The sequence below is a fragment of the Odocoileus virginianus genome, chromosome 30, assembly GCF_023699985.2.
Source record: "Odocoileus virginianus isolate 20LAN1187 ecotype Illinois chromosome 30, Ovbor_1.2, whole genome shotgun sequence".
NCBI lineage: Eukaryota > Metazoa > Chordata > Mammalia > Artiodactyla > Cervidae > Odocoileus > Odocoileus virginianus.
The window spans coordinates 41,840,735-41,867,605 of NC_069703.1; the positions used below are offsets into that span (position 1 = coordinate 41,840,735).

Below are 26,871 nucleotides of genomic sequence, written 5' to 3' on the forward strand. Positions count from 1 at the left end.
GCCTCGGGGCGCTAGCGGATGAGAAGAGACACAGAGGAGATAAGCGACACACCTGCGGGCCCGGCTGCCAGGAGCTGCCCATCCAAAGTCCCGGAGCGCCCTGCGTGGGGGTGGGGGTCGCAAGAGAAGGGGAGAGGTTATAGGCAACGCCCACACCAAGCGCAGGGCTGCGTGGGGAGGCAGCTGGCCAGGGCGCGGGGGCCCGTGCATCGTCGGCACAGGGCAGAAAGCCAGGCCTCTCCCCCAGGCTCGGAGGGAAGGCTCTTGGCACCACTTACCGGCATGCCAGAGAAGATGGGGTCCCCTCGGGAGGGGCAGGAGCACTCCCCCGGCTCGCCCTGAAAAGAGAAGAGCCTTCGTCAGTGGCAAGGCGGGTGGGGGGCAAGGATGGAGTCCCTCTGCAAACTGACAGCTGGGAGGCAAGGCAGGCTCTAGAGATGGAGAAGGCAGGATTTAAATCCAGGATCTGCCTCTTATGACTATGCCCTTGAGTAATCTGTTCAACCTCTCTGAACTTCAGTCTCCTCATCTGTACAATGGGGATAATAATGCCTAATGCAAAGACTGTCATGAGGATGGACTGGATGAATGTATACAGAGTTCCTGCCATGTGCTAAGCACTCAGCAAACAACAGGTCTTCCTATTACTGCCTTTTCAGCTTCATCACCATCTGCGACTGCACAGGTTTTCAGCCTCATTCCGCTTGGCCCAGGCTGGCTTCCATGCCCTTCTCTCCTGGTCCCTCACATCTCTATCCTCTCACTAGTTCTTCTGAACTCAGTTCCTTCCCCTGTCCTGTGATTCAGCACCCATCTGAAAAATGCAGCTGCTCGCCGTAGGGAGACTTGGAGCTCTCTGGGTCTCCTAGGAACCTGGTTGAGCCCTGGGCTGGCAACCAGGTGAGGTGGGAAGGGTTTGGGGCCCCCTGCAACCTGGAACCAGGGGGCTGGTGGGTGGCAAGAAGACTAGGATGACTCCTCAGCACTCATCCTCCAGTCCAGGGTCAATGACCAAGTGCAGAGGATCCCCCGGGGGGCAGGGTTCTAGGGGCTGTTAATTTCCCCGGAGGTACTGGTCACAGGTCCCTGGGACTTACCTTGTCTCCCTGTGATCCCTTCTCACCCTGCAGGGAAGAAACACAGGTGGGTGAGGAGACAGGGGTGCAGAGTCAGGGCCAGCGGTGGCTTCCTGCTGCCCTGAGACACAGCACTCACCGGCATCCCTCTGGCTCCTGGAAGTCCAGCCTGTCCTTGCTGCCCATCAGGGCCCTGCAGGGAGAGAGCCCAGGGTCAGCGGGTGGGGCTGGACAGCAGCCAGCCAGCTGGCCTGCCTGGAGGGGAGGGTGACGGGACAAATGGAAGCAGCGCCAGGCTCCCTGGAACCCACATCTCAGTGCCCACATCCAGAGGAGGAGACAAGGAGAGGAGGAAGGAGGAAGACTGGCATTTCTCCAGCACTTTCTGGGGGCCAGACAGTGGGCCAAGTGCCTGTGAGAGAGCAGTGGATGGAACCTCCCCACTCCCAGCCCTGCAGGATTGTATTGTTCCACTTCACAGGGGAGAAAGTGAAAGTCGCTCAGTCGTGTCTGACTCTTTGCGACCCCATGGACTGTATGGTCCATGGAATTCTCCAGGCCAGAATACTCGAGTGGGTAGCCTTTCCCTTCTCCAGGGCATCTTCCCAACCCAGGGATCGAACCCAGGTCTCCCACATTGCAGGTGAATTCTTTACCAGCTGAGCCGCCAGGGAAGCCCCCAGGGGAGGAAACTGAGGCTTAACGAGGTTTTCTAATAGGCCCAACAGGACGATTGAACCCCGGTCTGTGCTCTGCCCCAAGGTCCCTGCTCTATCCTCTCTGTCTTCAGTTCTTGCGACACAGTCTATCCATCATAAAAGGTCTCTCAGTCGACTTAAGGAGGAGATAGCGATTTCAGCTCTTATTAAAGGGAATTAAAGGCTCCAAGAGGCTGTCACGTGCTGAGGGTCACACAGTTAGGGACCGGGGAGCCTCACGGATGAGATTCAGATTGAGGGAAGCTGGTCTGGAGAGATCAGCCAGGGTACATGCTGACAGCTGCTCTCCTGCCGGACAGGCCACCTTCCCACATGGGACTCGGAGCTCCCTGAGGACCAGGGCCTCCTTCACCTTCATATCTGCCTTTAGCAGGGACGGGGGAGGGGGTGCTCCTTGGCTCAGGCGGGGACCATGATGACCCAGACTGACAGTGGGGACTTGGGCAAGGCCGTAGCCCCCTCCTGAGGAATCCATCAGTGATTCCCAAACTGGGTCTGGACTTTCTCTAGGGATCGATAAAGATAGAAAATATATGGTTCACTGAGCTATTTTCAACGTTATCAAAAGCCTAAGAAAAATTATACATTTGCCCACGACCTGGCACAGCACTGGCTGGCTGCAAGGTAGCATTTCTTTGATTCAGGCTAGAATTACATCGTCTTGAAAAATTCTAGTGGGTTCATGTGGAGCTGAAGCTAGCTATTATATAGGTCTTTGATGAATAAAAACGAGGAAATGCGCTTATTATTACCTAATCCGTGCAATTTGTTTAATAGATACATCTTTCAGAATATGGAAATCATTGGTGGGACAGTAATCAAAGGAGGTCCTTGAGGGTAAATGAGACTGAAAGTGTTGCTGGTCTAGATAGAGCTGTGCTGGCCAGCATGGTAGCCAATAGCCACATATGGCTACTTAAATTTAAAATAATTAAAATTAAATTCAATGTAAAATTTCATTCTTCAGTTACACTAGCTATATTGTTGAGTGCTCAAGAGCCAGGGGGGGCTGGTGGCTACATCTCAGGCGGGGCAGAGAGTCCGACTGGTCAGCACTGTTTCAGATCATCCCGAATGACACCAAGTTTTGAAGTGGGGTGGGGGGGCTGAACATATGGGCTTTGAGTCAGACAGAACTGGGTTTAAGTCCTGGCTCTGTCTCCTCACTTTCAGGCCTTCATTTTCCTCATCTGTGAAATGGGAATAATCATAGCTGTTCCCTTACAGGACTGTTGTGAGGATTAAGTTAAACTCTGTTTTAGCACAGGCCTCAGCATGGTCACTGCTCCAAAACTGGTGGTGGTCAATACTGTCATTCTTCAGGGACACCCCCCCGCTGCAAACAGTGTGGTCTTCCTACTTCCACGCTGGGCTGAGCTGAGGCCTCTCGCCTCCCGTCCCCCACGCTGCTGTGACGGGCAAGGTCAGCCCCGTGCCCTCTTCCTGGTGGGAATGCCCTTAGTCCCAGCAAAACCCCCAGTGTGGAGTACAGAGGGGGCCCTTACCGGAGGCCCAGAGACACTGGCGCCAGGAGGTCCCACAGGCCCGGGGGCTCCTTTCATTCCTGGGGGTCCCTGTGGAAGAGAGGGTACCAAGGTTGCAGGGCCCGAGTTTGAAGCTAGTGACAGTCCAGCCGGGGAGACCAGGCCTTGGGCAGCCGTCTCATGAGTACCCCTCAGTTCCCACATCCCCTGTGCCCACGGCCAGGACATTCTGAAGCGTTACTAGTCTAGAGCCCAAGGAGGCAGAGGCTCACCTTGGCACCCTTCTCTCCAGCAGGGCCAGGTGGTCCCCGAGAGCCCGGAAGCCCCTGCAGATGGAAGCACACTGAGTTATCCCTATCCTCGGGTAGCCCCTTCCCCTGCCAGGCTCCTCCAACACCCGAGGCAGACGTACATACCTGAATGCCAGGCAAACCCTGGGCTCCAGACTCCCCCTGCAAGTCAGAAAAAGGCAGCTTGAGTCACAGCTGCCCAAGCCAACCTGCCCCACTGACAGATCTGGTCTGGGGTGGGGTATCTGCTCAGGAGGGCTCCACAAGGAGACCCGGAGGGTCAGAGAGGGGCAGGGGGTCCAAAGCAAAGTCCCAGACAGAAGCGACAGCAGGCCAGGGCTGTGCCCTGGAGCCTCTAGGGGCAGGGAGGGGGCTGAGGTTTGGGGGGGCAGGTGGGAGTAAGCAGTCGGTTAAGTAAGTGTTCATTGGAAGGACTGATGCTAAAGCTGAAACTTCAATACTTTGGCCATCTGATGCAAAGAACTGACTCATTTGAAAAGACCCTAATGCTGGGAAAGATTGGAGGCAGGAGGAGAAGGGGATGACAGAGGATGAGATGGTTGGATGGCATCACCGACTCAATGGGACATGAGTCTGAGTAGGCTCCAGGAGTTGGTGATGGACAGGGAAGCCTGGCCTGCTGCAGTCCATGGGGTCGCAAAGAATCGGACACAACTGAGCGACTGAACTGAACTGAGAGTAAGTGCTGGGAGGCAAGCAGGCAAAGGGAAGGCTGGAAGCTCACCTGGGGCCCCTGGACTCCCACTCCTGGAGGTCCCGGCTCTCCCTAAATAGGCAGAAGGGCAAGCTTGAGCTTGAGATTCCCTCTTCATCCTTCACCCCTGCCCCAGCCCCTCCTCCTCAGCCTCCTCCCCCTCCCCCTGCTCGGCAGCCCAATCTCCCTTCCCCCATCCAGGCCCACTTGCCCCCAGTATCTCCCCACCCCCACAGAGCTGCAGCCCAGGCCCCCCACACTCACACATACCTGTATGCCCTTCAGTCCTGGGGGTCCTTGAACTCCTGGTAGACCAGGCTGGCCCTAAAAGACACAGGTGAGCCAGGGCTCCCATAGGCGCAAAGGGGCAGGAGGGAGAGAAAGAAGGCCAAGGGAGGGAAGGACAAGAAGGCAGGTGGCCAGAACTCACCGGTTTACCAGGCCGGCCCACGCCTTCCGGCCCAGGATCTCCTTTTGGGCCCGGCTTCCCAGGCAGCCCTGTTCTGTCTGTCAGCGCCCCCTGCAGGCCGGGGCAGGCGGTGCAGCCATCACCCTGGTCAGATATGGGCACAGCCAGGAAGCCGTGAGCCAGGCCCAGCCGCCAAGAGGGGAGGCATTGGAAACGGGGGTCCTTGTGCCCTTCGGGGAGCTCCGCCCCTCCGCCGACCCCTCCTCAGCCCGGAATATCAATATTGGCCCCTGAGACTCCTGGGTCTCCTCCCCTGCCTTGGAGAAGAGCCAAGACGCCTCCACCCGGTGAAGCCAGCATCTCATGAGGGTCACGGCCTGACCCCAGAGTCCTTCCCCTCATTAGCTCTTGGCCTGATCCCCTTGTGCTCGTGGGGCAACCTGCCCCCTGCCTGACTGACCTTTTCTCCTTTTGGCCCCACAGGGCCCCGAACCCCTGGCTCTCCCGACAGTCCTGGCCGCCCCGTGGTGCCTGGTGTTCCAGGGTCTCCAGGATTCCCAGCATCACCCTGTAAGGAGTAAGGTTCAAGGAGGGCAGGGATGACCCAGCTCGGGGCATGGTGGCCTCTTGGGACCTACGGGCACTCAGAGCCCTTCACTGGGGTTGGGGGCTGGGCCGGGAGTGGAGAGTGGGCAGAGCACAATTCAGGAATAGGAGGTGGGGACAGCATCTGACAGAAGGTGGTGCCCACCCATGCCCACCGAGTTTTCTCTCACCTTTTGCCCCTTCAGTCCACGCTCTCCGGCCTTGCCCTGAGGAGAAAGCATTTCCAGCGTCCATTCCCTCATACTAGACACCCTTACGTGTCTAGCAGTGTGTTAGATCCGAGGAAGACAACACACAAGACAAACCAAAACCTCTTCTGTCCTTCTGGTGAATTTGTGTAGCTTAAGAAAAGAGCCTTGAGTCAGACTTCCTGCCTGGGTGACCCTGGCAAGCTACTTAACCTCTCTGTGCCTCAGTTTCTTTATCTATCAAATGGAGATGATAAAAAAGAGCACAGCCTTCTACCCCACAGAGTCCTTGTGAGATCAGACAAGTTGACATATACGAAGCTGCGAATGGTCCATGATATGCACTATGGTAGCATTCACTGCTATGAGTAAAGCAGTAACAATAATAATCGCTCCAGTGGTAATTATCATTCTTTTTTTTTTGTAAGTATCATTCTTGAATGCCTGTTGTATGCCACCGGGTGCTTCACACATATCGTTCCTAGACTTTACAGCAAAACTATTTGTAGGAAACAGAGACAGAGAGAAGGGAAGTAACTGGCTCAAGTCAAAGGGCTTGTAAAAGGCAGAGGTGGGCTTTGAACCCAAGTCTGTCTGGTCCCAGGTTGGTGGTCTTTTTGCACAACCAGCCATGCTGTGTCCCAGGACAAAGGGCAGAGGTCCGTCAGGCCAGCTCCTTTTGGGGACAGAGGCACTGGCCCCTCCACATTCCCACATAACCCCCCCCCAACACACAATGCACCAGGAGCCTAGAGACCCAGGCAGCCCCTGCCTCCCTCAAGCCCTGCCTGAATCCCACCTCCACAGGCCCCAGAACTCACCTGTTTTCCTGGCAGACCGAAACCTGGAGGCCCGGGCTCCCCCTTCTCTCCACGGGGCCCTGGCAAGGCTACCACGTGGCTGTCCTCATCCTGATGCTCGGTCAGGGTTCTGCATGGCTCACAAGGCTCCCCCTGCCAAGCAAGGACACGGGGTTGGGGGACTCCAGCCCAGGCTTGGAATCTGGGGCTGGGAATGTGGCCGGGCCTGACCTAGCACCTGGACTGGGCAGGGGGTTCTCTCAGGAGACATTGTGGAAAACCAGGTTAAAAAAGGAGGTGGGGCCAAGCCTCAGGAGTTCTGAACATCATGGTAAGGGATCTGATGTTACCCTCAGGCAGTGGGCAGCCTGGGAGGGTTTGAAGTAGAGCAGGAGGAGTGTGTTTGGGATGCTGGCCCTGGCTGCATGGGGAAGGTCTTCAGACTCACCTTCTCCCCTTTGATGCCTGTGGGTCCTGCAGGCCCTGGCAGCCCCTGTGTGATAAGAAGCCATGTGTGATGCCCAGCATCTGCCTGGGCCATGCTGGGGCCTGTCATCTGTCCACCTCCCACCTCGTCCTGCTCCCTCAAGCTGTTGTCATCCAAAGCTCACTTACCGGACTTCCGGCTGGCCCTACCTCCCCGAAATTACCCTGAGAGCAAAGCAGAAAACACAGGGTCAAAGTGGGGAGGCACACACGTGTTAAGTCATTCCAAAACCCCAAGCCACAAGAGCAGTCCCTGAGGACCCTTAACCACCCCCACTTCCATTTCCTGGCTAGGAAACTGAGACCCACAGAGTGAAGGGATTTCCTCCAAGGTTCCCAGGAGAGACTGTGGCTAGCCTATTTCTGTCCTCAGGCACAGGCCGCAGAATCCCAGACCCACCCTCAGCCCTGGCCCAGAACACAAAGATCAGGAATTTGTTTATCCAACAGTCACTCGCTGGACGCCTGGATGCATTGTGCACTGGGCAAGGTGTTGGTCAGTAGCAGTGAACAGCACAGACAAACACGTCTGTGGAGCTTACATCTTTGTGGGGGACACCAAGAACTCTTAAATGATTGTAACTGGATGGCCAGGAGTGCTATGAAGGAAGTAAACAGGGTGGTGAGACAAAGTAGGCAGGGGAGGCTGTTTTAGACAGGATGGTCAGAGAACTGTTTATTATTATATTCTGACAATTATTGTCAGAAAGAGGAGACCAAGGCCCGGTCAATGAAAGAGTCGGAGGAGCAAGAGAGGAAAAACATTCCAGACAGTGGGAGCCACAAGGACAAAAACTAAGAGGTGGGACCATTCTTGACATATTCCAGAAAGGAAGGAGGGCGGCAGAGCTAAAGCACAGAAATGGGGAGAGAAGAACCAGATGAACCTGCAAAGGCGGGCAGGGCTGGGCGTCCAGGGTCTTGTTAGGCACAACCGGCCTTTGAGACAATGTCCAGTTCCAGAAGGATTTTCAGCAGGGAAGCGGTGTAACTTGAGTGTGTGTTTGTTTTAACAAAGCCACAATAGCTACTGGGTGAAAACGTTGAAGAGCTGCAGTGGCTGCAGGCAGACGAGCTAGAGGGCTGCCACCCCCATCCAAGTAAGAGACTGTGGGACCAAGCGGATGTGCAGCCGTGGGGGTGAGCCACGTGGGGGGAGAGGGAGGATTGGGAGAGACCTGTCAGATGGAAGAGATGAGGTGGAGACGGGTTTGGAGTTTGAGGAGGCTTGAAGAACTGGGTATATGCCATTTATGGAGATCAGGAGGACTGGAAGAGGAAACAGGTGAGGGTTGAGGGTGCAAAGCTCCATCTGAGAAATCTGACAAATGATCTGCCTGGTAGAGCGGAGTCTGAATGTATATTCCAGGGTTTCTTACACTTGAACACTCGTACACCCAGCAAACCCCTCACTGGAGTAGCTGCTTTAACAGTTCAATGGTGTCATTTTCTCCAACACAACCACAAATACATACATTCACAGGGCACTGAAATTGAGCGACCCAGTCGAGTAGCAAGACTATAGACACTGGAGCCAGGTTCCCTTTGCTCAAATCCCAGGTCTGCACCCAAACACCCATGTGACTTTGTGCAATTTACTTGGTTTTGTTGGACCTCTGTTTCCTCATCCACAAAATGGGAAGAACGGAGTACCTACCGCATGAGGTTTTGGGAGAAGGAAACAAGTCAATACATCTATAAGCCTTTGGAATGCTACTTGATACAAAGTGGTGAAGAAGGGCTGTTGTTATTATTTTATGAAGGCACTCAATTATTTTGGATCATCAATAATTTAAAAATGCAATACTAAAGGAACTCTCTTGGAGAACGTGTGGGCTCTCAGAAATAAATTCTTTGACTCCAGTCTGCAAAACACTGATGAATTTATTTCTCTGCAGATTTACAGTTTGGTCTCTTGTCTATGTTGTCCTTATGCCCCACTCAGGGACCCCTCCCCTGCGTCCTTGTCAAGAAGACCCCAGTTTTCCTGACATCTAGCCAGATCTCACCTTCTCTCCTTTCAGCCCTGTTGGCCCTGGGGCCCCTGCTTTCCCCTGAAAAAACAATCAAGTCACAGTCATTGCGTGCCCCCCACTCCCATCCCTCCAAGATTCCATGAGTCCCAGTGTTCACCCAGAAAGAGAAAGGCCAGCTCAGAACTATAAATCCCACAATCCCACGGTGGTTGGACAACTACAGCTGTTACACAGAATGGCACTCAGAGGTTCTAAGAGGGAGTCCCGGGCAGAGGCAGGGTTGAAGGGAGACACTGGGCGACAGGCCTGGGGCACCTACCTCAGGGCCTCCCTCCTGGCCTCTGCCTTGCTTGAGACACTGGGCCTAAGGTGCCAGGGAGGCTACCAGTGTGGCAAAGATGGGCTGCTTTGGCCTGGCTGGGGGAAGCAGTGACTTACCGGAAGGCCTGGCAGACCGAGGCCAGGAGGCCCCACATCTCCTTTGGCCCCTGCGGAAGGCCCGAGATGCTGGGCCGCTACGGCAAAGCTGCAGGATGAGCAGGACTCCCCCTGGGAAAGGAAGAGAAGGGATCAGAAAGGCTCGCAGTGGTCAGACGGGGGCAGCCAGAGGACGGGGTCCCTTACCTTCTCTCCTTTGAGCCCTTGGATGCCAGGGTCTCCCTGCAGGGAAAAAAGGTTTATGGGCTGAGAGACTGGGTATGTTGGGGCACCCCAATTTTCCTAGCCATCTATGAGGAAAGCAATGTCACATACCACAAACCCTTCAAACAGCCAGGAGTCCCAGGGGGTTCAAGGTCAGCATCCCAGAGTTGGGGCTCATCAACTCAAGTGACAAACGGAAGAAAGAAGGCCAGGCTAATCTACCCCACTGGAAAGTGCCTATACATACCCGATCACCTTTTTGTCCAACAGCTCCCAGACCCTCCTGAAAAAAAGCATCTGTGAGGGAGTGGGGTACACAGTCCAAGCCAGGACCCTCACCACCCCTGTCCACTCCTTTCTTCCACCCTCAACCAATATCCAATCCCAGGAGGAGGGCACAGCCTCACTCACTATAAGGGTTGGCTCCATCCCAGCATGTCCAAAAGGCATCTTAAGCCTTGGCTTAAAGATCCCTCTTTGGTTGCTATGGAGACCTGGGGTAGCCTTCTAGCCCAGCCCTAAACTCTATGGTTTAGGAACCCATGGAACTAAGATCCTAGACTCTCTGCTCATGAGATCTCTATGGCCATGAGAAGTTTCCAGCCCCTCTGTCCAATTCCTCTCCATGATTATGCCCCCAGGTTTTTTGATGGAGTCCCACAGGTCACCCTAGGCACTCACCCTGGCTGGTGCAGGATCACCTGGTTCTCCCTTGGGTCCTGGCTTTCCAGGGAGCCCCACAAAGCTCTGGAACCCTTCAGGCAGTGTTGGGCACACTTCACAGGGTTCACCCTAGCAGAAGAGAAAGACCATGAGTGGACAGGGTGAGGCTGAAACCCTGGGGAAGACAAGGGGGGAGCCAGGGCAAGGTGGGCTGCAGGAACACCATGGGGGTAGAGGGTGCTTTCTGTTCACCTGACTCATTCACTCAGAGCACAACTCCTGGACATCAAAAACCACCTCCTCACAACAAGCCATAAGAAATCACTGTATCCCATTTAGGGGTGTGGAAACTTGGGCAAAAAGAGAAGCTAGCTGACTTGCCATATTCACGTATGTGGCAGAGGTGGGATTTGAACCTGGCTATGAAACTCCAAAGCCAGGCCCTTTATTTAGTAGTCAAAGGCACGCCATCAGAACAAAGAAGGGGTGGGGGTCCCCCAAGGAAGGTCTCAGGCCCAGCACCCTTGATGCTCACCGCCACCTTCAGAGATAGGCTTGCCCTCCCACCCCACCCTGTCGCAACCAGGCCTGGGACTCACCTTCTCTCCCTTCAGCCCGGGCACCCCTGGTTTGCCCTGTTGGAGAAGCAGCAGGTTTAGCCGTGGCAGAGAGGACCCGAGGACAGAACCCCCCTCCCTCTGGAGGCCTTGGTAGAGGAGGTCTGGGCATGGTGGGCAGCTGTGCTCCCATGGGGTCACTCACAGGTTTCCCGCCAGGACCTTCCTTTCCAGGCACCCCGGAGCTGCCCTGCGGTCAGAAGAAGGGATAAGGGGAAGGGTGCTGGCCGTGGCCTCAGCCCATCCACCCCTTCACCCTCCAGTCCCCTCTGGATGGCAGGACAATCTTGCCAAATCTCTTGTCTCCTCTCGGTAAGTTTTGTCAACAAACACTCCCTTCCTGTTGCCTGTCCTTCTCCGTGTCTAACCCGAGTCCTTCTGCTTGCACCAGAAGGGGGATCATGAGGCCTCTGTGTGTCCCTGACCCAGGGCAGCAGGTTGGAAGGTGACCTGGGTGAGCCCAGAGGAACCACAGCAGACAGACATTTCCAGGGCTTCTGCTCCTCGAGGCACAAGGCCCTCCCATGAGCTTGGGCCCTCCAGTAGGACCACTGTGGTCATTGACCAGACTTAGGCCTGTGAACCCAGGCCAAGGCCTTCACACCAGCAAGCACTGGCACGGGACACCGCCCACTGAGGGCCCAGCCCCCTAGCCCCTTTCCCTGACATGCCTGTCGCCTCCCCCTCGCTGCCCCGGCCACCCCAGCCCCATTTCCCTCTCTCCTCTCACCAAGCAGGGGGTCCCCACATGGGCCCCCGCTCTTGTCTGTGCTTACCTTGTCTCCCTTGGGGCCTGGAGGGCCACCTGGGTCCCCCTGAGGGCAGAAACAGGGTGGGTCAGCCAGGCGTCTCACATTACAGTGAGGCCCACTCTGGCCCTTTCCCCCAGCTCCACCTCCTCACCCCTGGCCAGGAGGAAGAAGGGTCTCTGAGGGGAAAACGGCAGGAGGGGCAAGGGGTACTCACCGGGGTCCCCGGAAGTCCTATTCCAGGGGGTCCAGGAAGGCCTGGGGGCCCGGGCTCTCCTGCCAGCCCCTCAGGCCCAACAAAGCCAGGGTCTCCCTAGCACAGACATAAGGTGGGTGTGAGAGAACCACTGCCTCTGCGCCCCCCACCCGCTCCTCCCCATCAGACGACCACAGCTCACCTTCTGCCCTTTGGGCCCTATGACACAGATCTCTCCTGGCCGGCCCTGTGGGCGGGGGGAGGCTGTGAGAATGGCCGAGGCCTGGCACCTCCCAGGACAGCAGCCCCACTGGGACGTGGAAACGCCCACCCTCACTGCCCTGTCCCAAAGCCAGACTCCACCCAGTGCCCCAAGGCCATCAGATGTCAACTCAGGGCTTAGAGGTCAGGGGCTTCTGGACTGGGAGTCATATTGCGCTAAGTCGCTTCAGGTGTGTCTGACTCTTCGCACCCCCATGGACTGCAGCCCACCAGGCTCCTCCGTCCATGGGATTCTCCAGGTAAGAATACTGCAGTGGGTGGCCATGCCCTCCTCCAGGGATATTCCCCACCCAGAGATCAAACCCACATCTCTTACATCTCCTGCATTGACAGGCAGGTTCTTTACCCCTAGGACCACCTGGGAAGCTGGGAGTCAGTCAGACCCTTTTCTGCCCCTTCCTGGGGCACAGCCCTCCCCTCCCTGGGTCTCCATTCTGTCTGAACAAGGGCAGTGGGTTGGATTCCAAAGGTTACAGTTCAGCACTTCAAGACCACGTGCTGAGGGCTGTGGGGTTGTGGGGGAAGGGTCCCAGCACCGTACATCTCGGCCTGGCTTTCCGGGCGAGCCCTTCACGCCTCCGTCTCCCTTCTCGCCTTTCTGGCCCTGAAGGAGGAAGAGGCAGAGTGACGGGGGCTGAGAGAAGGGGCTGGAAAAACCGGGGCAGCTTCATCTGCTCCCTAGAGCCAGTCTCAGCCTCCCCAGAGATTAAATGGCTTCACAGGAGGGTAGACAACAGAAAGAACTCCCCAACCAGCCAGGCCACTCACTCAGGGAGTCTGTGGCTTTTCCCTCCTGGTTTTGGTGGGAATGTGGACAAGGCAGGATGACTGGGAGGGCTGGGGGGTGCCACCCACTCTGGGCCCAATGACGTCATCCTCTAGGACGACTTTGGACGCCTCCCTCTTCCTGTCTGCAGGGTTCGCAGGTCTCTCTGGCACCCACCCCCTCAGAATCCAGGCCTATTACCTTCTGGCCTGTGGAGCCGGGGAGTCCTGAGGGTCCCTGAGATGAGCAGGGGACACAAAAGAGAGGTGAGGACAGGATGGGGAGACTGGCCACGACCCCTCTGCCCTGCCCTGGCCCGGGTCGCATACTCACCAAGGCTCCCGACTCCCCCTTCTCTCCCTTCGGGCCTTCTGCACACTGAGCAAGGAGGTAAGGTGTTGAGAGGGGCGCAGGGTCACCCCCAGGGCTCGGAGGGCACAGCCCCCTTCCCCAGGGGTCACCCGCGTATTGGCCCTAAAGCAGGCCTCTCCTCCAGGTCTTACCTGAAGCGGGGCATCCGGAGAGATTCTAACACAGTCATTGCCCTAGAAGTAGGGAGCAAGGAGTCAGCCTCCTAGGGGAGCCACCCTAGACCTGTTTTGAGAAGGAAGGGCCCAGGAATCCCATCGTCTCAGGTGCCCCTAGAAAATAGCGGTTTCTACACACTAACTCCTAGAAAGACCCTGGCCCTCTTCCTCTATTAAGACCAGGCTGCAGGTTTCCAGCTAAGATGATGGGATGATGATGGATCACACTCCAGACCAACCCCAGGGCACACTGGGAAGATCCTGCTGTGGGCATGGGCAGAGCACTTACCCGGGCTCCCTTCTCTCCCTTGGGTCCTGATGGACCAGGCAGGCCCCGCTCACCTTTCCCTCCCTGTGGATGAGACCAAGACAAGGGCTGGGACCAGAGAAGCACATGAGAGCCTTGATGAAGCTCTCCCCAGTCTGATCTTTACCACGCATCCACCACACATGGGTGTGTAAATGAGCACAGCCCTACCCCAGCCCCCACCACCATACACACAGCATATGGATCCCATACGCATTCATCCCCCATCCCTCCCACAGCAAAAGGCTATATTTGGTAAATCTATAGTCTCACGCAGAAAGCATCTCTTCCCCACACCCTTTTCCAAGCATGCTAGCTCACACCAGGGGCTTAGGGACACACGTGCCCGGACACACGTGCCCGGACACACACGTGTGGAATGGCAGACACCCATGATGGTGAGTGTCAGGCTACCCAAGTTCAAATCCTACCTCCACACCTTATAAGCTCATGACTTAGGGCAAGTCATGAGACTTGTTTGAACCTCAGTTCCTTCATCAAGAAAATGGGATTCACATCAGCACCTACCTCAAGGGGCTAAGGGGCTGTAATGAGGAAGAAGTGTGACCCTGCAGGTAAACTGCTCAGGGCCACTTAGCACATACATGGAGGTGGCCCCAAGAATAACATGATCTATTCATGGGCACACCCAAGAGTGCAATCTTACATGCTGCCTAGCCCATCACCCACAGTTCTATGGTCTTGTCAGGCCCACAGGTATATGGGTTCACCCCCTGCATGTGCAAACATGTGTCCAGAAATGCACAGTCACACACACACACACGCACACAAAATCACACCAGTCACAACGTGGGCATAGCTGGCCCTGAAATAAAACGACAGTACCTATGCCTGAGGTGGTTCAAGAGGGTCATACTGCTAATGGGCAGCCCAGGGCCTGACGCACAATAGGCCCTCAGAAATGAGCAGTTCTTTACATCTTTACATTCACACAACCCCCTACTCTCTCTAACAAACACACACACACACAAACATACATCTAATCGGCCCCACCCTTATGCAGACTTGGGTGCATGCGTGCACGCTAAGTCACTTCAGTCATGTCCAACTCTGAGACCTAGAGGTAGGGAGCTGTAGCCTGTAGGACTGTAGCCCACCACGCTCCTCTGTCCATGGGATTCTCCAGGCAAGAACACTGGAGTGGGTTGCCATGCCTCCCTCCAGGGGATCTTCCTGACATGCACCTCTTGCATCTCCTCCATTGGCAGGTGGGTTCTTTACCACTAGCGCCACCTGGGAAGCCCATGCAGGCTTGGGTAGCCCTGATATAAACACACAGCCAAGAGGCCACATGCAATGAGTTGGGCTAGCACCTCTGAAGAGGGCAGGGGTGTCCTGTTCTTCATCTGGGACTTACCTGGGGGCCAGAGGGACCAATTGTGACCTGAAAGGACAGAGGAGAGAAGACATAACCATCTTAGGGAAGAAGGGGAAACCAGGGGCCCAGAGAGGGCAAGCGGTTTAGTTAGGGTCACACAGGAGTGGCTGAGCCAACATCCTGAATCCCAGCCCCTGCTCTGCCTCCCAGGCCAACCAGCATGCTGATTTTATATACTAAAGCTGTCAAACTTACAGAGGGGGTTTGACCTATCTTCTCTAACCTGCCTGACTTTGGCTAGCTCCACCCCCTAGTTGCTAGGATAACATGGCTGCTCAGTTGCCATGGTAACCCCTGCATATCTGGGGATGATCAGCCTTACTGGATTTGGTGGGGGACAGGATGGAAAAAGGGGCGGGCAGCAGAGGGGTACTTCCTGACATCCCCAAAGGCCAGGGGCTTAGAGCTGAGGGGAGAGAGGGCTGTGTCCTTTGTGGATCAATGCAGAATGTCAACTCAGAATGTCAGGCTGTGGGAAAGTGGTGACTCATACTGCCCACGGAAGAGGCACAGTTGGGTACCAGCTGGGCTCACAGCGAGCCCCTTTCCCTTGTTCTTCTGGCCCCCCCAGAGGGAGGACGAGCCAGGACCACCTGGAGAGGGATTAGAGGGGAGGCCCTGAGTCAACATGTGGCTTAGGGGGCCATGCTGGGCTGTGTCACCCTGAACCAGCCCTTCCCCTTCTCTATCTCTAGAATGGGAAGCCTTCTAAGCAAAGCAGGCCTGAGTCCCTGTGGGGAGTGCTGGGATCAGTACTCAGGCCCTGATCCTGCAGGCTGCCACCCCATTCCCCTTCTACCTTGTAGCCCAGTACATTGCCTAGATCACAGAGCATGAGACTTCCTTCCATGAGGCCCTGGCCTGGTGGGCTGGGGGGTGAGGGTCAAGCCCAGCTCTGGGGGATGGGCGGGCAGAGAGTGTGAAAGTACACAAAGACCCCCTTGTCCCAAACCAAGAAGTTGCCCAGCCAATCTCCAGGCAGTGCCCACTCCCAGCCCCCTCCCGCCCCACCCAGCACACTCTCTCTTCACTCACGTTGCTCTCCCGGGTACCATGGACACAGGGTGGGCACTGAAAAGGAAGAATGGACCTGGAGGTCAGGTCTGAGAGCCCAGGACCAGCCTCCTGCACCCCACTGGCCCCCATAAACACACCAGGTACACTGGTTTCTGGGCGGAGTTGAGGAGCATAAAGATTGAAATCCCATCAAATAGGCCGTATCCCCCAACTCCATCCAACCCAGAGCCAAGCCAGTTCTCAGATGAGGAAACTGAAGCCCAGAGAGGAACAGCAGTGGGCCCTGGATCACACAGCATACTGGAGCAGAGTGAGACCCCGAATCCAGGGTCCCATGGGCAAGGACTGGGCTCTCTCCAAAATGCACATGGCCATTTGCTGCCCACTCAACAGGAGTGTCCAGGGCTAAACACCCACCTCCTAAGGAGAAGCAGCAGGCAGACAGAACCCAGCATCAAGTCCCCAAGGAATGCTGGGAGCTGTGTGATCATCCCACACCCCCATGCCCAGACTCCAAGGGCCCAAAGCCTTGTCCAAAGGGCTCAGGCTGGCACCCTTCCAACCAAGCTCTTTTCTCCAGTCTAGATGGGAGGCTTACCTCATCGGCTGCTGTCTCCTGGTGGGCCTGGGAAGAGGAGGGGGCATGAGAATGGGCGGGGAATGGAGGGGGCAGAGCATGGCTTCCAAGATCCCTACCCAAGAACCACCAGGAGTGGGTGCCCTACACAAAGCCAGGTACTTTTCTGTCTCTCCCCCCTTCAGCTTTCCTTCTCAGAGCTGGCATCTTCAAGTCCTAAGCTCTGTCCAAGAGTTGGGGCAGGTGGGAAGGGCGTGGGCGGAGAGAGTCTCGTACTCAAGGGGTTTACAGAGGACACTGAGGGCAGACTGAGGACACCATGGGCTCCTCTGCCCACCGGCGGTCTCTACCTCTGCTCCTCTTTCTGGCTTCTGGCTGACTCTTCCCGACAGCTGGGCATTCACCTGGGCAGACAGAATAAGGGGAAATCTTGAGAAGGAGACAGTTCTGGGGGCCCCCAGGCAGGGGCATGGACCCCAGGGACCCCCTCAGCCTGATTTGGCAGCTCCCAGGGTATCGAGAGCCTGCCCAGACCCCTGGCACCTTCACAGTCCACCCCCCTTCTCTCCCTCCACCCACGTGATGTCGGAGAAAACAAGACCATGAATCAATGGGATCCTGTGTTCCTGGAGCCAAAGGCTGGGCAAGATGCCTGGTGGGCAGGGAGGCTGCCGGGCCAGGGGTGGGGCTAAGGGAGGAACTGGGTTTCCCTGCCACCCCCTAAAGAATCTGGGAGCAGGCAGGGCAGCTGGCCATGGTGCTGGGCATGGAACCAGCCTGGCATGGGCCCAGGTTGAGCCTAGAAGGAGTGAGCCCCAAGGCAAGCAGTGTGGCGCCTGGCCTCTGACCCTAGGTATCTGTGTCCTGGAGAAAATGCTTTTGGGTGCCAGCCTGATCCTTCCCTCACCAGGGTCTGGGATGGTACCAGTGAAGTTCTGGTTAGTGCCAGAGTTCGATAGGCACAGTTCTCAATGCCAGCAAGCAGGCAGGCACAGGGTCATACAGTGGGCTGTCTCTCTGCCTCTCAGAATCCAGTAGGGGCGTGAAGCAAATAGGCAGGCCTTCCAGTGCCCTCCCTGCCCCGGCGCACGTGACCAACTGACCCTGGGGGCAGGCCTCAGTCAGATCGGGGGAGGGACAGGCCCACTCGTGCCTGTGCCCACGTCTGCCCACCCTGGCCACCCACCTTGCTGTTTTGCGGCTCCTCCAGGCAGAAGCAGCGGGTGTAGACCTTGCCCTCAGTCTGTGGGTTGATCTCGATGAGCTCATTGTTCTGGGTGTCCCGGCGGGCCTTGGAGGTCTCTGGGGGACACTGTTCAGTGTGGGGGAAGGGCTGGGGTCAGTACAGAAGGTGGAGCCCCCCTTCACCCACTCAGCATCCTAAGATGTCTAGGCATCCCCTTCCTGGTCGTTCTCCAGCACACTGTGCCCCAGGGCAGTGCCCCAGCCTCTTCCAGCTGGGCTGGGTCCAGGCCACTCACCCCTCCTGGTAAAATCTCACAGCAGCCCTCCTCCAGCACAAGTTCCAGGTCACAGTAGATGTGTGCCTGCTGAAGGTCAAACTGCAGGGGACACACAAGTATCACTTCATTTCAGCAAACAGCTCTGTGTCCTGGCCCCCAAGGAGGCATAGAGTTAGCTCCATCCCAGGATTTGCCCTCAGAGGCTTTCCAGTCTGGCCTGGGAGACCATCAAGAATATAGTCGCAAAATACAAAGCAAAACCATACACTCAAGAAAGAGGGAGAGGCAGGAGAAACGTTCTCTTTGGCCAGAGGAAGAGGAGAAGAGGAGGTTCCATTCAAGCTGGGCCGTGAGGACCAGTAGGTATTTGGCAGGTAGGTGTACAAGGACAAACATTCCAGGTGGAGGTAACAGCATAGGCAAAGGCTGGAGGTGTGAAAGTATTAGGTGAGATGGATGGCCGGCACGAGATCAACCAGAGTCAAGGTGCATGGACAGGCAGAGCAGAAGGTAGACATTTGTAGACATTTTAGGGCCCAGGTCATGAAAGACCTTGAATGCCAGGGTAATATGTCCAGGCTGCATCTGGAGGTCAGTGGGGAACCATAAGAGGATTCTGAGCAAGGGAAGGCTCTGGTGAGATATAGGTTCTGGGGAGCCGACTCAGGCTCCCAGAAAGTGGGAGCAGAGTCCAAGCCCGACCTAGCACTCACCGAGACAGGTTTGCCCTGCTCAGCATCCAAGCCCAGAAAGACATGGCCCACAGGTTGTATGGCTCGCCGGGGCCCCAGGGGCTGGGAGGAGGCTGACATGCAGTCCACGTGCACGGAGGCCACTCGTTCGGCCACACTCAGCACCAGCTTGTGCCAACGCAAGTCGAAGAGCTGGGGCACTGAGAAGACGCAGGACACAAAGTCACCATCTTGGCCCCGGGCCCGCAACTCCAGGCTCCGCTCTTGACTGTTGACTTCCAGGGAAATCTGTGTGGAGGTGGGGAAAGGCAAGGACAGAGAATCAGAGCCCCGTGAGCCACAGCCTGACAAAGGTAAGGGCCCTCCTGCTCATTTCACAAGAGGGGAAACAGCCCACAAAGTGAGGAAAGCTGGCTGGGGTCACAGAGAAATACCTTCTGAAAGAATGGGATGGGGGGCTGGGGTGGCCTCAAGGGTGGGCACTGGGGTGGAGCAGGGAGGCTCCAGGATCTCAAGCTTGGGATAGAAGCTGGGCTGGACTGGAACCACTCGATACCCAAGAGCAACGGGGGTGGAGCGAGCAGGATGCCAGGCTCACCTGCGGGTACCCATCTCCATCGGTCACTTGAAACAAATACCACGTGTTCCGGTGGGTGTGTTTCTTCATCAGTAGTGTCAGCACCAGGGCAAACTCACTGGGGAGGCCCCGAGGGAACACGCGTCTGGGGGTAGAACAGGAAGGGTGCCCTGAGGCTCAGGTAAGAGACCACCCGCTGCCCACCCTGGGCCCTCAGCACTGTTGAACTTACACAAGACAAACATAGGCACACAACGTCCAATGGACACACATATACATACACACATCCATTCATTCTACAGACAATTCTTGAGGGCCTACTATGCATCGGGGGTGGTCTGGCTGCTGCAGGTAACAGGTGAAAAGAAAGAGAAGAGGCCTGTCCTCAGGCAGCCCGCAAGTCTGATGGGATGATGGGGGAAGATAAGGCCATAAACAAAAAATCCTCAGAATGACTGTTTCACTCTTTCAGGAGGATTCCAAAGGAACCAGGATGCCATGGGGAGCATGACCAGGCCTGGGGGAAGGGAAAAGATACTGAAAAAAGATGACTGGATTGAGCATGAATAGAGAGTCAAGAAAGAAAAACGAACATTCTGGAAGATGAGGCTGGAGAGGTAAGCCGAGGCCAGAACACTCAGGAACTTGTAGGAGCTTGGACTTGACACATATCAACGCATGTGAACACACACATGTGCACACACAAACACATCCAACTCTTTCAGGCTCCCTCCTCCATCCTGGGGTCCTCACAGTGCCCATGGGATGCAGACCTGTCCTCATCTACTGCTAGCCAGAGATGGGGAAAGGACAGAGGGTGGGCATGCCAGTCCCTCCCTGCCTACCCTGCCAGGCCCAGGAGTGGGACCAGGCTGACTCCTGGCAAGGAGCGAGATAAATGACCCACGGGTTCCCCCTGAGCTTAAGCCCCACATGCAGAGTTGCTGGGGAGCGTGGCTGAGGTCAGTACTGATTCCCAGTGGCCACACTGGGGCCTTTACCGCGTGGGCTGGGTGACTGAGACTGCTCCCAGTCGCAGAATGAGTGGTCCCTTGGGATTTCGGATCTTCTTGATAGCAGACGTCTTCACGAGGCTGAGTCGGTGGATGAGGTTGAAGCCTTTAGGGGAGACACCAGATGACGAGCTCAGCTGGGCAGGTAAGTGGGGTACAGGCCACTCCAGGAAGATGGCGGAGGGGGAACAACAGGCTGAGCTGGGCGCTCACCAGTCACGTTGGTAGACAAGTCACTTCTGTGTTCCAACTTGAGTCCTTCTTGCTGTGAATGTGGGCACTGCTCCCCTGGAAAAGAATTGGCAGTAGGGGCATCTGGGGGGGCTCAGCTGAGGTGGAGGCACAGCTGGGCTCTTGGGGAACCTGGGACAGAGCCAGTTCATGTTCCCCACTCTGAATCTTCAGCCGGGCTCTGCCTCGGCCTCCTTTCAGCTTTTGCCTTCTGACCCTGGTGGTGGCTCAGTTGGTAAAGAGTCTGCCTGCAATGCAGGAGACCCGGGTTCAATCCCTAGGTCAGGAAGATCTCCTGGAGAAGAAAATGGCAACCTACTCCAGTATTCTTGCCTGAGAAATCCCATGGACAGAGGAGCCTGCCGGTGTCGCAAGAGTCAGATACAAATTAGCGACTAAACCTACCTACCTACCATGGGAGTCAGAGCACAGATGGGAAGACTGAGGCCTGGCCTAAGGCTACTAAGTGAGTTCATAGCTGAGCAAGATCAGAACTCCTAGAACCCAGATCTCCTCCAGACCCCCAAGACAGGGGCCAGTCTGGCAAGAGAACGAAAGAAACTCTAGACAGCTCACATACCCCACGACATACACCTGAGTGGGGAACAAAGGAGCACTTCAAGGGCAAGATGTCAGATCCGTGCACACTCTGTTATGTATCTGTGCACACGCGTGTCTGCACTTGTGTGAGCTGTAGACTCCTGGGCCACTAGGGATGCCATGTGCCACCGGTACATGTGCTCTTAGCAATGGGTGGGGTTCTGCTTCCCGCAGCCAAAACAGACAAGCAGGCCAGACACAAGTCTGAGTCAACAGATTGACTTTTCACCTGGATAGCCATCTTATGAAACTGTGAGGAGAGACTGAGGGCCTGAGTGGACCACAAGCTCAAGGGAACCACCAGAGCCTTAGGGCTCCAGACAGGATATATGAAGGGGGTAGAGGCTCCTGCAGAAGGGGATAGCTTATTCAGGTCTCCAAAACCTTAAAGGGACCAGGTAGGCAGCCACGGGCCTGCCTCTTCTCTAGGGCTGATTGAAGAGAAGTTTTGAGAGAGGTACTACAACAGAAGAGATAGACGCTAGAATTTTAAAAAAGAGAGAGAGCTTTTTCATCAATGCAGATAGGGTAGCTGAGACAAGGCGATGGATATAGCTCCTAGAAGCCGGGACACTGGACTCCTTGGATCCCTAGCTAGAAGAAGGAATTCTGGATCCCTAAGCTCAGTGACCAACCCCTCTCCCTGAATCCTTCTGCCCCAGGTTTGGCCAGAAAAACTATCACCGTCTTTAGTATCAGCAGCAGCAAGGGGTGACTCACCCCTTGGCAAGGGGCCCAAATTCCTTACAGATGTTGAAATTTTCTGCCTCAATTCCCAGGGGACCCGGTGAGGGAAAGGAGAGTAAAGCATACGTGGGAACATGCGAAAACACATGTGTAGACACACAACCCACAGGTTGCCACATACACCCTCTCACATCTGTCCCTGGGTTTTTCTGCCTCTTTTGGCTGGATTGGGGGTTCTAGGAGTTCTATTTCTGCTCAACTACATAGCCAGAGGGCACCCAGCAGGGCAGGGCAAGCTGCCCGGTCAACTTCCTCTGGCTTTGGGCCCTGGAAAGCTACACCCTTCTGTCTTATCCAGCGTCTGGGCCTTGAGGCAGGCCCTTTATCCAAGATCGCGGGGGAGGAGGAGGAGCACGTGGGCTGAAGGATGGATCCTCCACCATGGAAAGGACTGGAGACTCCTGGCCTGTCTGCAAGGAGAGCTTGCTGCCGGCTCCTCCCCACCACGCTGGCCTCACCAGCCCTTGGGGTACAGGTTGGGTTTATGTATTGCGGAGGGGGATTCTTCCCACACACAGAGACATAGGAGTATGGACAGAAGCACAGAGCAGCTCTGAGATGTAAAAACAGAGAGGCCCAGAGAGACACAGACATGTAGACAGAAACACACACTCTCTAGCTCAGTGGTCTCCCAACTTTTTCGGCACCAGGCACCAGTGTCCTGGAAGACAATTTTTCCAAGGACCAGGGTTCAAGAGAGATGGTTTCAAGACGATTACATTTACTGTGCACTTTATTTCTATTATTGTTACATCACCTTCGCCTCAGATCATTAGGTGTTAGATCCCGGAGGTCAGGAACCCCTGCTCTAGCTCGCCTCACGCTGGCTCTTGTGTGCAAACAGCTCAGGCCACCCTGAGCTCAGCCTCTGGACTCTCTGGCATTTATAGCCCACGTGACTGAGGTCCACAGTCACATACCTGCATGGGACCCCACACCTCAAGAGCCAGTGGCAGGCCTATGGCACTCCGATCCTCATGTCATCTCACCTGCATCTGCCCCATGGCTGTAGGTAACACAGAGACTGAGCAGCCACAAGCCAGGAGCCCAAGATGCCCACATCCCGGTCCAGAGAAGTCAATTGCAGCCACAGCACCTGAAAACCATAGGGAGGGGGAAGGTGGATTTCGGAGCTCACAGAGCACAATTCCACACGTGGGCAGGCAGCAGCCAGCCCGTGGGGCCCAGGCGCTGGTCCTGGGGTGACAGGAGGTCTGGCCAGGCATCAGTCCCTCTCAGAGGCCCAACCACAGGCCTTGGGCTAGGATTTGGGCCGCGGCGATATTCAAAATATTTAACCACCGGTATGGCACGGACATCCAGCAGCCAGCGCAGAATGCTGGCTAGAGCTGTGAAACCAGGTCCAGGCAGCATCGGGCTGTGCTAGTGGACAGTTGCTGGACTGAAGAGAGATCGAGAGGGTCCTAAAAGGGCAGGTCACTGGGGATAGCGCGGAAGTTTGAGGCAGAGGCTATTTGCCAAGACGCTTGGAAGTATTTCAATATTTTATCAACCTGTGCACTGTATTGGTATATGCTAATCTGTTACCTGGCTAGCTGCACCCAGCTCAGCCAGCAGGCCCTTTCTGGCACCCACAAGGCACTGACAACTGAGCTGAGTCTCCTAGAGGCATCACAGAGGCCAAGGAAGCTTCCCTCATGTGTGCAGTGGGCGGGAGAGCCGGTCACTGGGCTCAGGACCCTGTTGCCAGTCTCCCCTGCTGATGGATGCTCGTCTTTTAGTTTTATTAAACCCTGATGGATGGGCCCAGATAAATCAATGCAGGCTCAGCAAGCAGACAGCCAAGCCATACATCATCCACCCTCCCATGAGACAGGCAGCCAGCGCGTGTGCACACAGTCATGTGTGTGTCGGCTTGATACACACAGATATACAGGCATATATACACACAGGCATATTTGTGCACTGTGTGCACGCAAGCCTACCTACAAACAGGCAGACTCACAGAGACATGTGTTCAGGGGCCACCCAGACACACCAGCCTGTACACATACACGTGCACACAGGCAGGCGATGACTACCCTTCCTGCAGGCCCTCCTGTTGGGAAGTTCTTATGCAAGTCTGACCTCATTCTCTCCAGCTGTAAAGGAATTCTGTTTCCCCCTCCCTCAGTTCTGGATGGAGAATGAGAGCAGGCAGGACCCCTCACCTTCATATATTTGGAGATAGGACCCCAATCTCCCTCTTCTTGGGGCAGAACTGTTCCCCCACGCTACTCATTCCCCATCCTGCAGGTATGCACCTCCTATCCCTCCACTCCTGTCCTGACCTCCCCCTCCTGCCAGTCAGTGGAAGGACTGCCAGCTGTGAGAGGCAAGTGAGCGCATGTGGAGGCATGAACTTCCATGGGCTCCCTGTCCCCTTCCTGCTCCTGACCTCTGGCCTCCACTCACCTAGCCCCAGCCAGAGCAGGGCACTACAGAGATGGGAGAGATGCCTCCGCGAGGAAACGATCCTATCCCAATAGGAAGGCACAGATTCGGGGGCAGAGAGAGTCAGAACTGCGATGGAGGTAGAGCCTATCCTGCTAGAAAGAAGAGGACTTAAGTCCAGAGAGGGAATGCCTATTGCCCCAGGTCACACAGCAAGCCCAGAGCCGGGAGGCAACCCCTCCACTCTCACTTACCGTGGCTGGGGATCGCCCCCACTTCACTGAGTAATCCAGGCAACCCCACGCAGCCAACTCCAGAAAGCAGGGCTTGGGCTCCTCGGCCCACTGAAAGGTCCTCGATCACTTCTGGGCGGCTTCGGGGACCCCAAGTTCCCGGATCCCGAGCTTTGGGGGCTGAAGTCTGTCCCGCTCGCGCGCCCGCGCGCGCGACTGCCGGGGACTGCCGGCTACTCCGGGTGGGGGAATAGGGGGCGGTTCCAGGGGGCTGGGGACTTGCCAGGGCCGCTAATGGAACACAGCTGGACCCGCCCGCCAGGCTGGAGGAGGGAGGGAGGACCGGGAGAGGGCTCCAGCGGTGGCAGAGGCGGCGGGACGCGCGGCCCCGCTGCTGGCCTGGCTGCGCTCCCAGACCCGCCCCTCCCATTTGCCCGCCAGGTGAGCGAGCGAGCTAGGCGGGACCCTGCGTGTCCAGAGCTGCCCTGCAAGGGGGCTCTGGCTGCAGGCGGGTGGGGGCGGGGGGGGGGTGGGGGAGGGGGGAGTTCGGCCCTTTAAGAGCCAGGCCTAGAGCTTGAAAGGCCTCCCCTTTGCCACCCCCTTCCCCTTCCCCGGCTGGGCCTCCAGAAACGGGGGTGGGGCTGGGGGAGGGGGAATGAAGACCCTCCTCCCCAGTTCCGCAGCATCCGTGACGTGGCTGCTGCCCAAGCCTCCTTGGTCAGCTTTTTCCAGTTTCTGAGCCTAACATTCCCTGTGACTCTGTTCTCTGACCGTCTGAACTGGGGGGAGGGGGGCGCCCTCCAGGAGTTGGGGAGGGTGCTAAATTAACCCCTTCTTCTCTGGACTCAATTCCAGACAAGTGGAACCCAGCGGGTCCCCTTATTCCTCCTGACTCCATGAGGTTAGTGAAGTCGCTCAGTCGTGTCCGACTCTGTGCGACCCAATAGACGGCAGCAAGGCAGCCCACCAGGTTCTGTCCTCCCTGGGATTCTCCAGGCAAGAGAATCCATTTCCTTCTCCAATGCATGCAAGTGAAAAGTGAAAGTGAAGTCACTCAGTCGTGTCCGACTCTTAGCGACCCCATGGACTGCAGCCCACCAGGGTCCTCTGCCCATGGGATTTTCCAGGCGAGAGTACTGGAGTGGGGTGCCATTGCCTTCTCCCCAATGAGGTTAGAAGAGCTCAAATCCCTATCCTCTAGTTTTGAACTTACTGTTTAACGATGACTTTACTTTCTCATCTGTAAAATGGGATAATGACTGCATATACTTTGTGAGCAGAAAACGAATTAGTCTGTAAAAGTGCTTCCCAACGGCATGAAAGAGGAGCTCAATAAATATTCGCTGTTTTATCATTATTATGGTGAATGCTGGCAGGATGTGAGGATGGAGGATGGGGTTGAGGGGGTGACGCTGGGCCAGCCCAGCAATGGAGAGGGTTTTGCTTCATGCTCAGGATCCAAGGAAGCGAGGGGAATTGAGGTTGGATGAAGAGAAGGTTGGACTTCCAAAGAGAAGGAAGCAGGTAAGGTGTCTAGTTCTGTCTAGAGGCAGGGGGATGATCAAGGTGACCCTCCTAAGAGTCTCTCCCCCTCCTAAGGGACTAGCAAATTTCTGGGCCCCAAGGATAAAGAACGATAGAGAAGTAGGTTCAAGAAGTCCTTGAGTGTAAGAATGCCTGTGGGGGGAGCAACTGGAGTCCCCTGATTGGGGGGGGCGGGGCGCTTCCTGGAAAAGCAACATTGTGGAGCCATAGCCCTGTGGCCCCATGTAACCTGAGGTGGAGGTGGGGGGGACAGGACTGGGATTTCCCGCCTCCAGAGCCTGAGGCGCTGAGTCAGCGGAAACCCCAGCCGTGGCCACGGAGGCGCACCACTGTGGTCCCTGCGCAGAGCCGGCCCAGATGTGGCTACGACAGTGGCAGGGCCTGGGAAGCGCTGAGCTCAGCAGGCGGGAAGTGGAGGGGGTGGGGCTTTCTGGGAGCTTTGGCCTGAGGAGTGGGTAGGCACAGACCCTGTCTCCATACGGTGCTGCCCCAGCGGCAGGCACTTGGGAATGAATAGACAACACCCAGACAGAGGTCAGGCTCTGTGCTAGCATTTCACATAGGCTAGCTCCTTTCGTCCTCACAACAGCCCCAGAAAGAGAATTCTATGCTTACCCCTGTTTTACAGATGGAGAAACCCAGAGCATAGGAATGACTCAACTTGCAAGGTCACATAGTGGGTGGTGGGGCAGGGGCCCACGTCAGTTAGCCTGGGTCCATTGCACATGCTCTTAATCACTGTGCCACCCTGGGCACCCCCAATCCTTCCCCCATTCATACCCCAGACCCTCCTAGGCAGGAGGGGATGGCTGAACCCAGAGCAGAAGGGATCTGAGAAGGGGGAGTCCAGATCCCTTTCCATAGCTCCCCAAGGGTGCACATAAG

The 26,871-nt window shown here is 56.2% G+C and overlaps 1 protein-coding gene across 3 annotated transcripts in view; it reads right to left on the minus strand.

Annotated features, from left to right (window-relative positions):
* Positions 1-24,831, minus strand: part of COL16A1 (collagen type XVI alpha 1 chain) — a 51,901-nt gene extending 27,070 nt beyond the window's left edge. For 2 of the 3 annotated variants that reach the window (XM_070459076.1, XM_020882771.2), the window contains exons 1-42: positions 24,463-24,831; positions 22,804-22,910; positions 20,450-20,524; positions 20,225-20,342; positions 19,245-19,368; positions 18,668-18,934; positions 17,973-18,053; positions 17,678-17,803; positions 16,842-16,895; positions 16,513-16,539; positions 15,933-15,968; positions 14,877-14,903; positions 13,481-13,543; positions 13,168-13,209; positions 12,998-13,042; positions 12,866-12,901; positions 12,440-12,502; positions 11,819-11,863; positions 11,638-11,733; positions 11,448-11,486; positions 10,817-10,861; positions 10,654-10,689; positions 10,073-10,183; positions 9,639-9,674; positions 9,374-9,409; positions 9,188-9,298; positions 8,783-8,827; positions 6,903-6,938; positions 6,736-6,780; positions 6,309-6,440; positions 5,470-5,505; positions 5,154-5,261; positions 4,715-4,837; positions 4,555-4,608; positions 4,315-4,356; positions 3,696-3,731; positions 3,552-3,605; positions 3,301-3,369; positions 1,216-1,269; positions 1,098-1,124; positions 279-338; positions 53-100 (exon numbers count right to left, since the gene is read on the minus strand). In XM_070459076.1, the coding sequence (XP_070315177.1) occupies positions 53-100; positions 279-338; positions 1,098-1,124; positions 1,216-1,269; positions 3,301-3,369; positions 3,552-3,605; positions 3,696-3,731; positions 4,315-4,356; positions 4,555-4,608; positions 4,715-4,837; positions 5,154-5,261; positions 5,470-5,505; positions 6,309-6,440; positions 6,736-6,780; positions 6,903-6,938; positions 8,783-8,827; positions 9,188-9,298; positions 9,374-9,409; positions 9,639-9,674; positions 10,073-10,183; positions 10,654-10,689; positions 10,817-10,861; positions 11,448-11,486; positions 11,638-11,733; positions 11,819-11,863; positions 12,440-12,502; positions 12,866-12,901; positions 12,998-13,042; positions 13,168-13,209; positions 13,481-13,543; positions 14,877-14,903; positions 15,933-15,968; positions 16,513-16,539; positions 16,842-16,895; positions 17,678-17,803; positions 17,973-18,053; positions 18,668-18,934; positions 19,245-19,368; positions 20,225-20,342; positions 20,450-20,524; positions 22,804-22,876 (2,781 nt within the window). In that variant the 5' untranslated portion in view covers positions 22,877-22,910; positions 24,463-24,831. The remainder of the gene's footprint in view (positions 1-52; positions 101-278; positions 339-1,097; positions 1,125-1,215; positions 1,270-3,300; positions 3,370-3,551; positions 3,606-3,695; positions 3,732-4,314; positions 4,357-4,554; positions 4,609-4,714; positions 4,838-5,153; positions 5,262-5,469; positions 5,506-6,308; positions 6,441-6,735; positions 6,781-6,902; positions 6,939-8,782; positions 8,828-9,187; positions 9,299-9,373; positions 9,410-9,638; positions 9,675-10,072; positions 10,184-10,653; positions 10,690-10,816; positions 10,862-11,447; positions 11,487-11,637; positions 11,734-11,818; positions 11,864-12,439; positions 12,503-12,865; positions 12,902-12,997; positions 13,043-13,167; positions 13,210-13,480; positions 13,544-14,876; positions 14,904-15,932; positions 15,969-16,512; positions 16,540-16,841; positions 16,896-17,677; positions 17,804-17,972; positions 18,054-18,667; positions 18,935-19,244; positions 19,369-20,224; positions 20,343-20,449; positions 20,525-22,803; positions 22,911-24,462) is intronic. The other variant, XM_070459077.1, reaches the window with a different exon arrangement.
* Between the last annotated feature and the right edge of the window lie 2,040 nt (positions 24,832-26,871).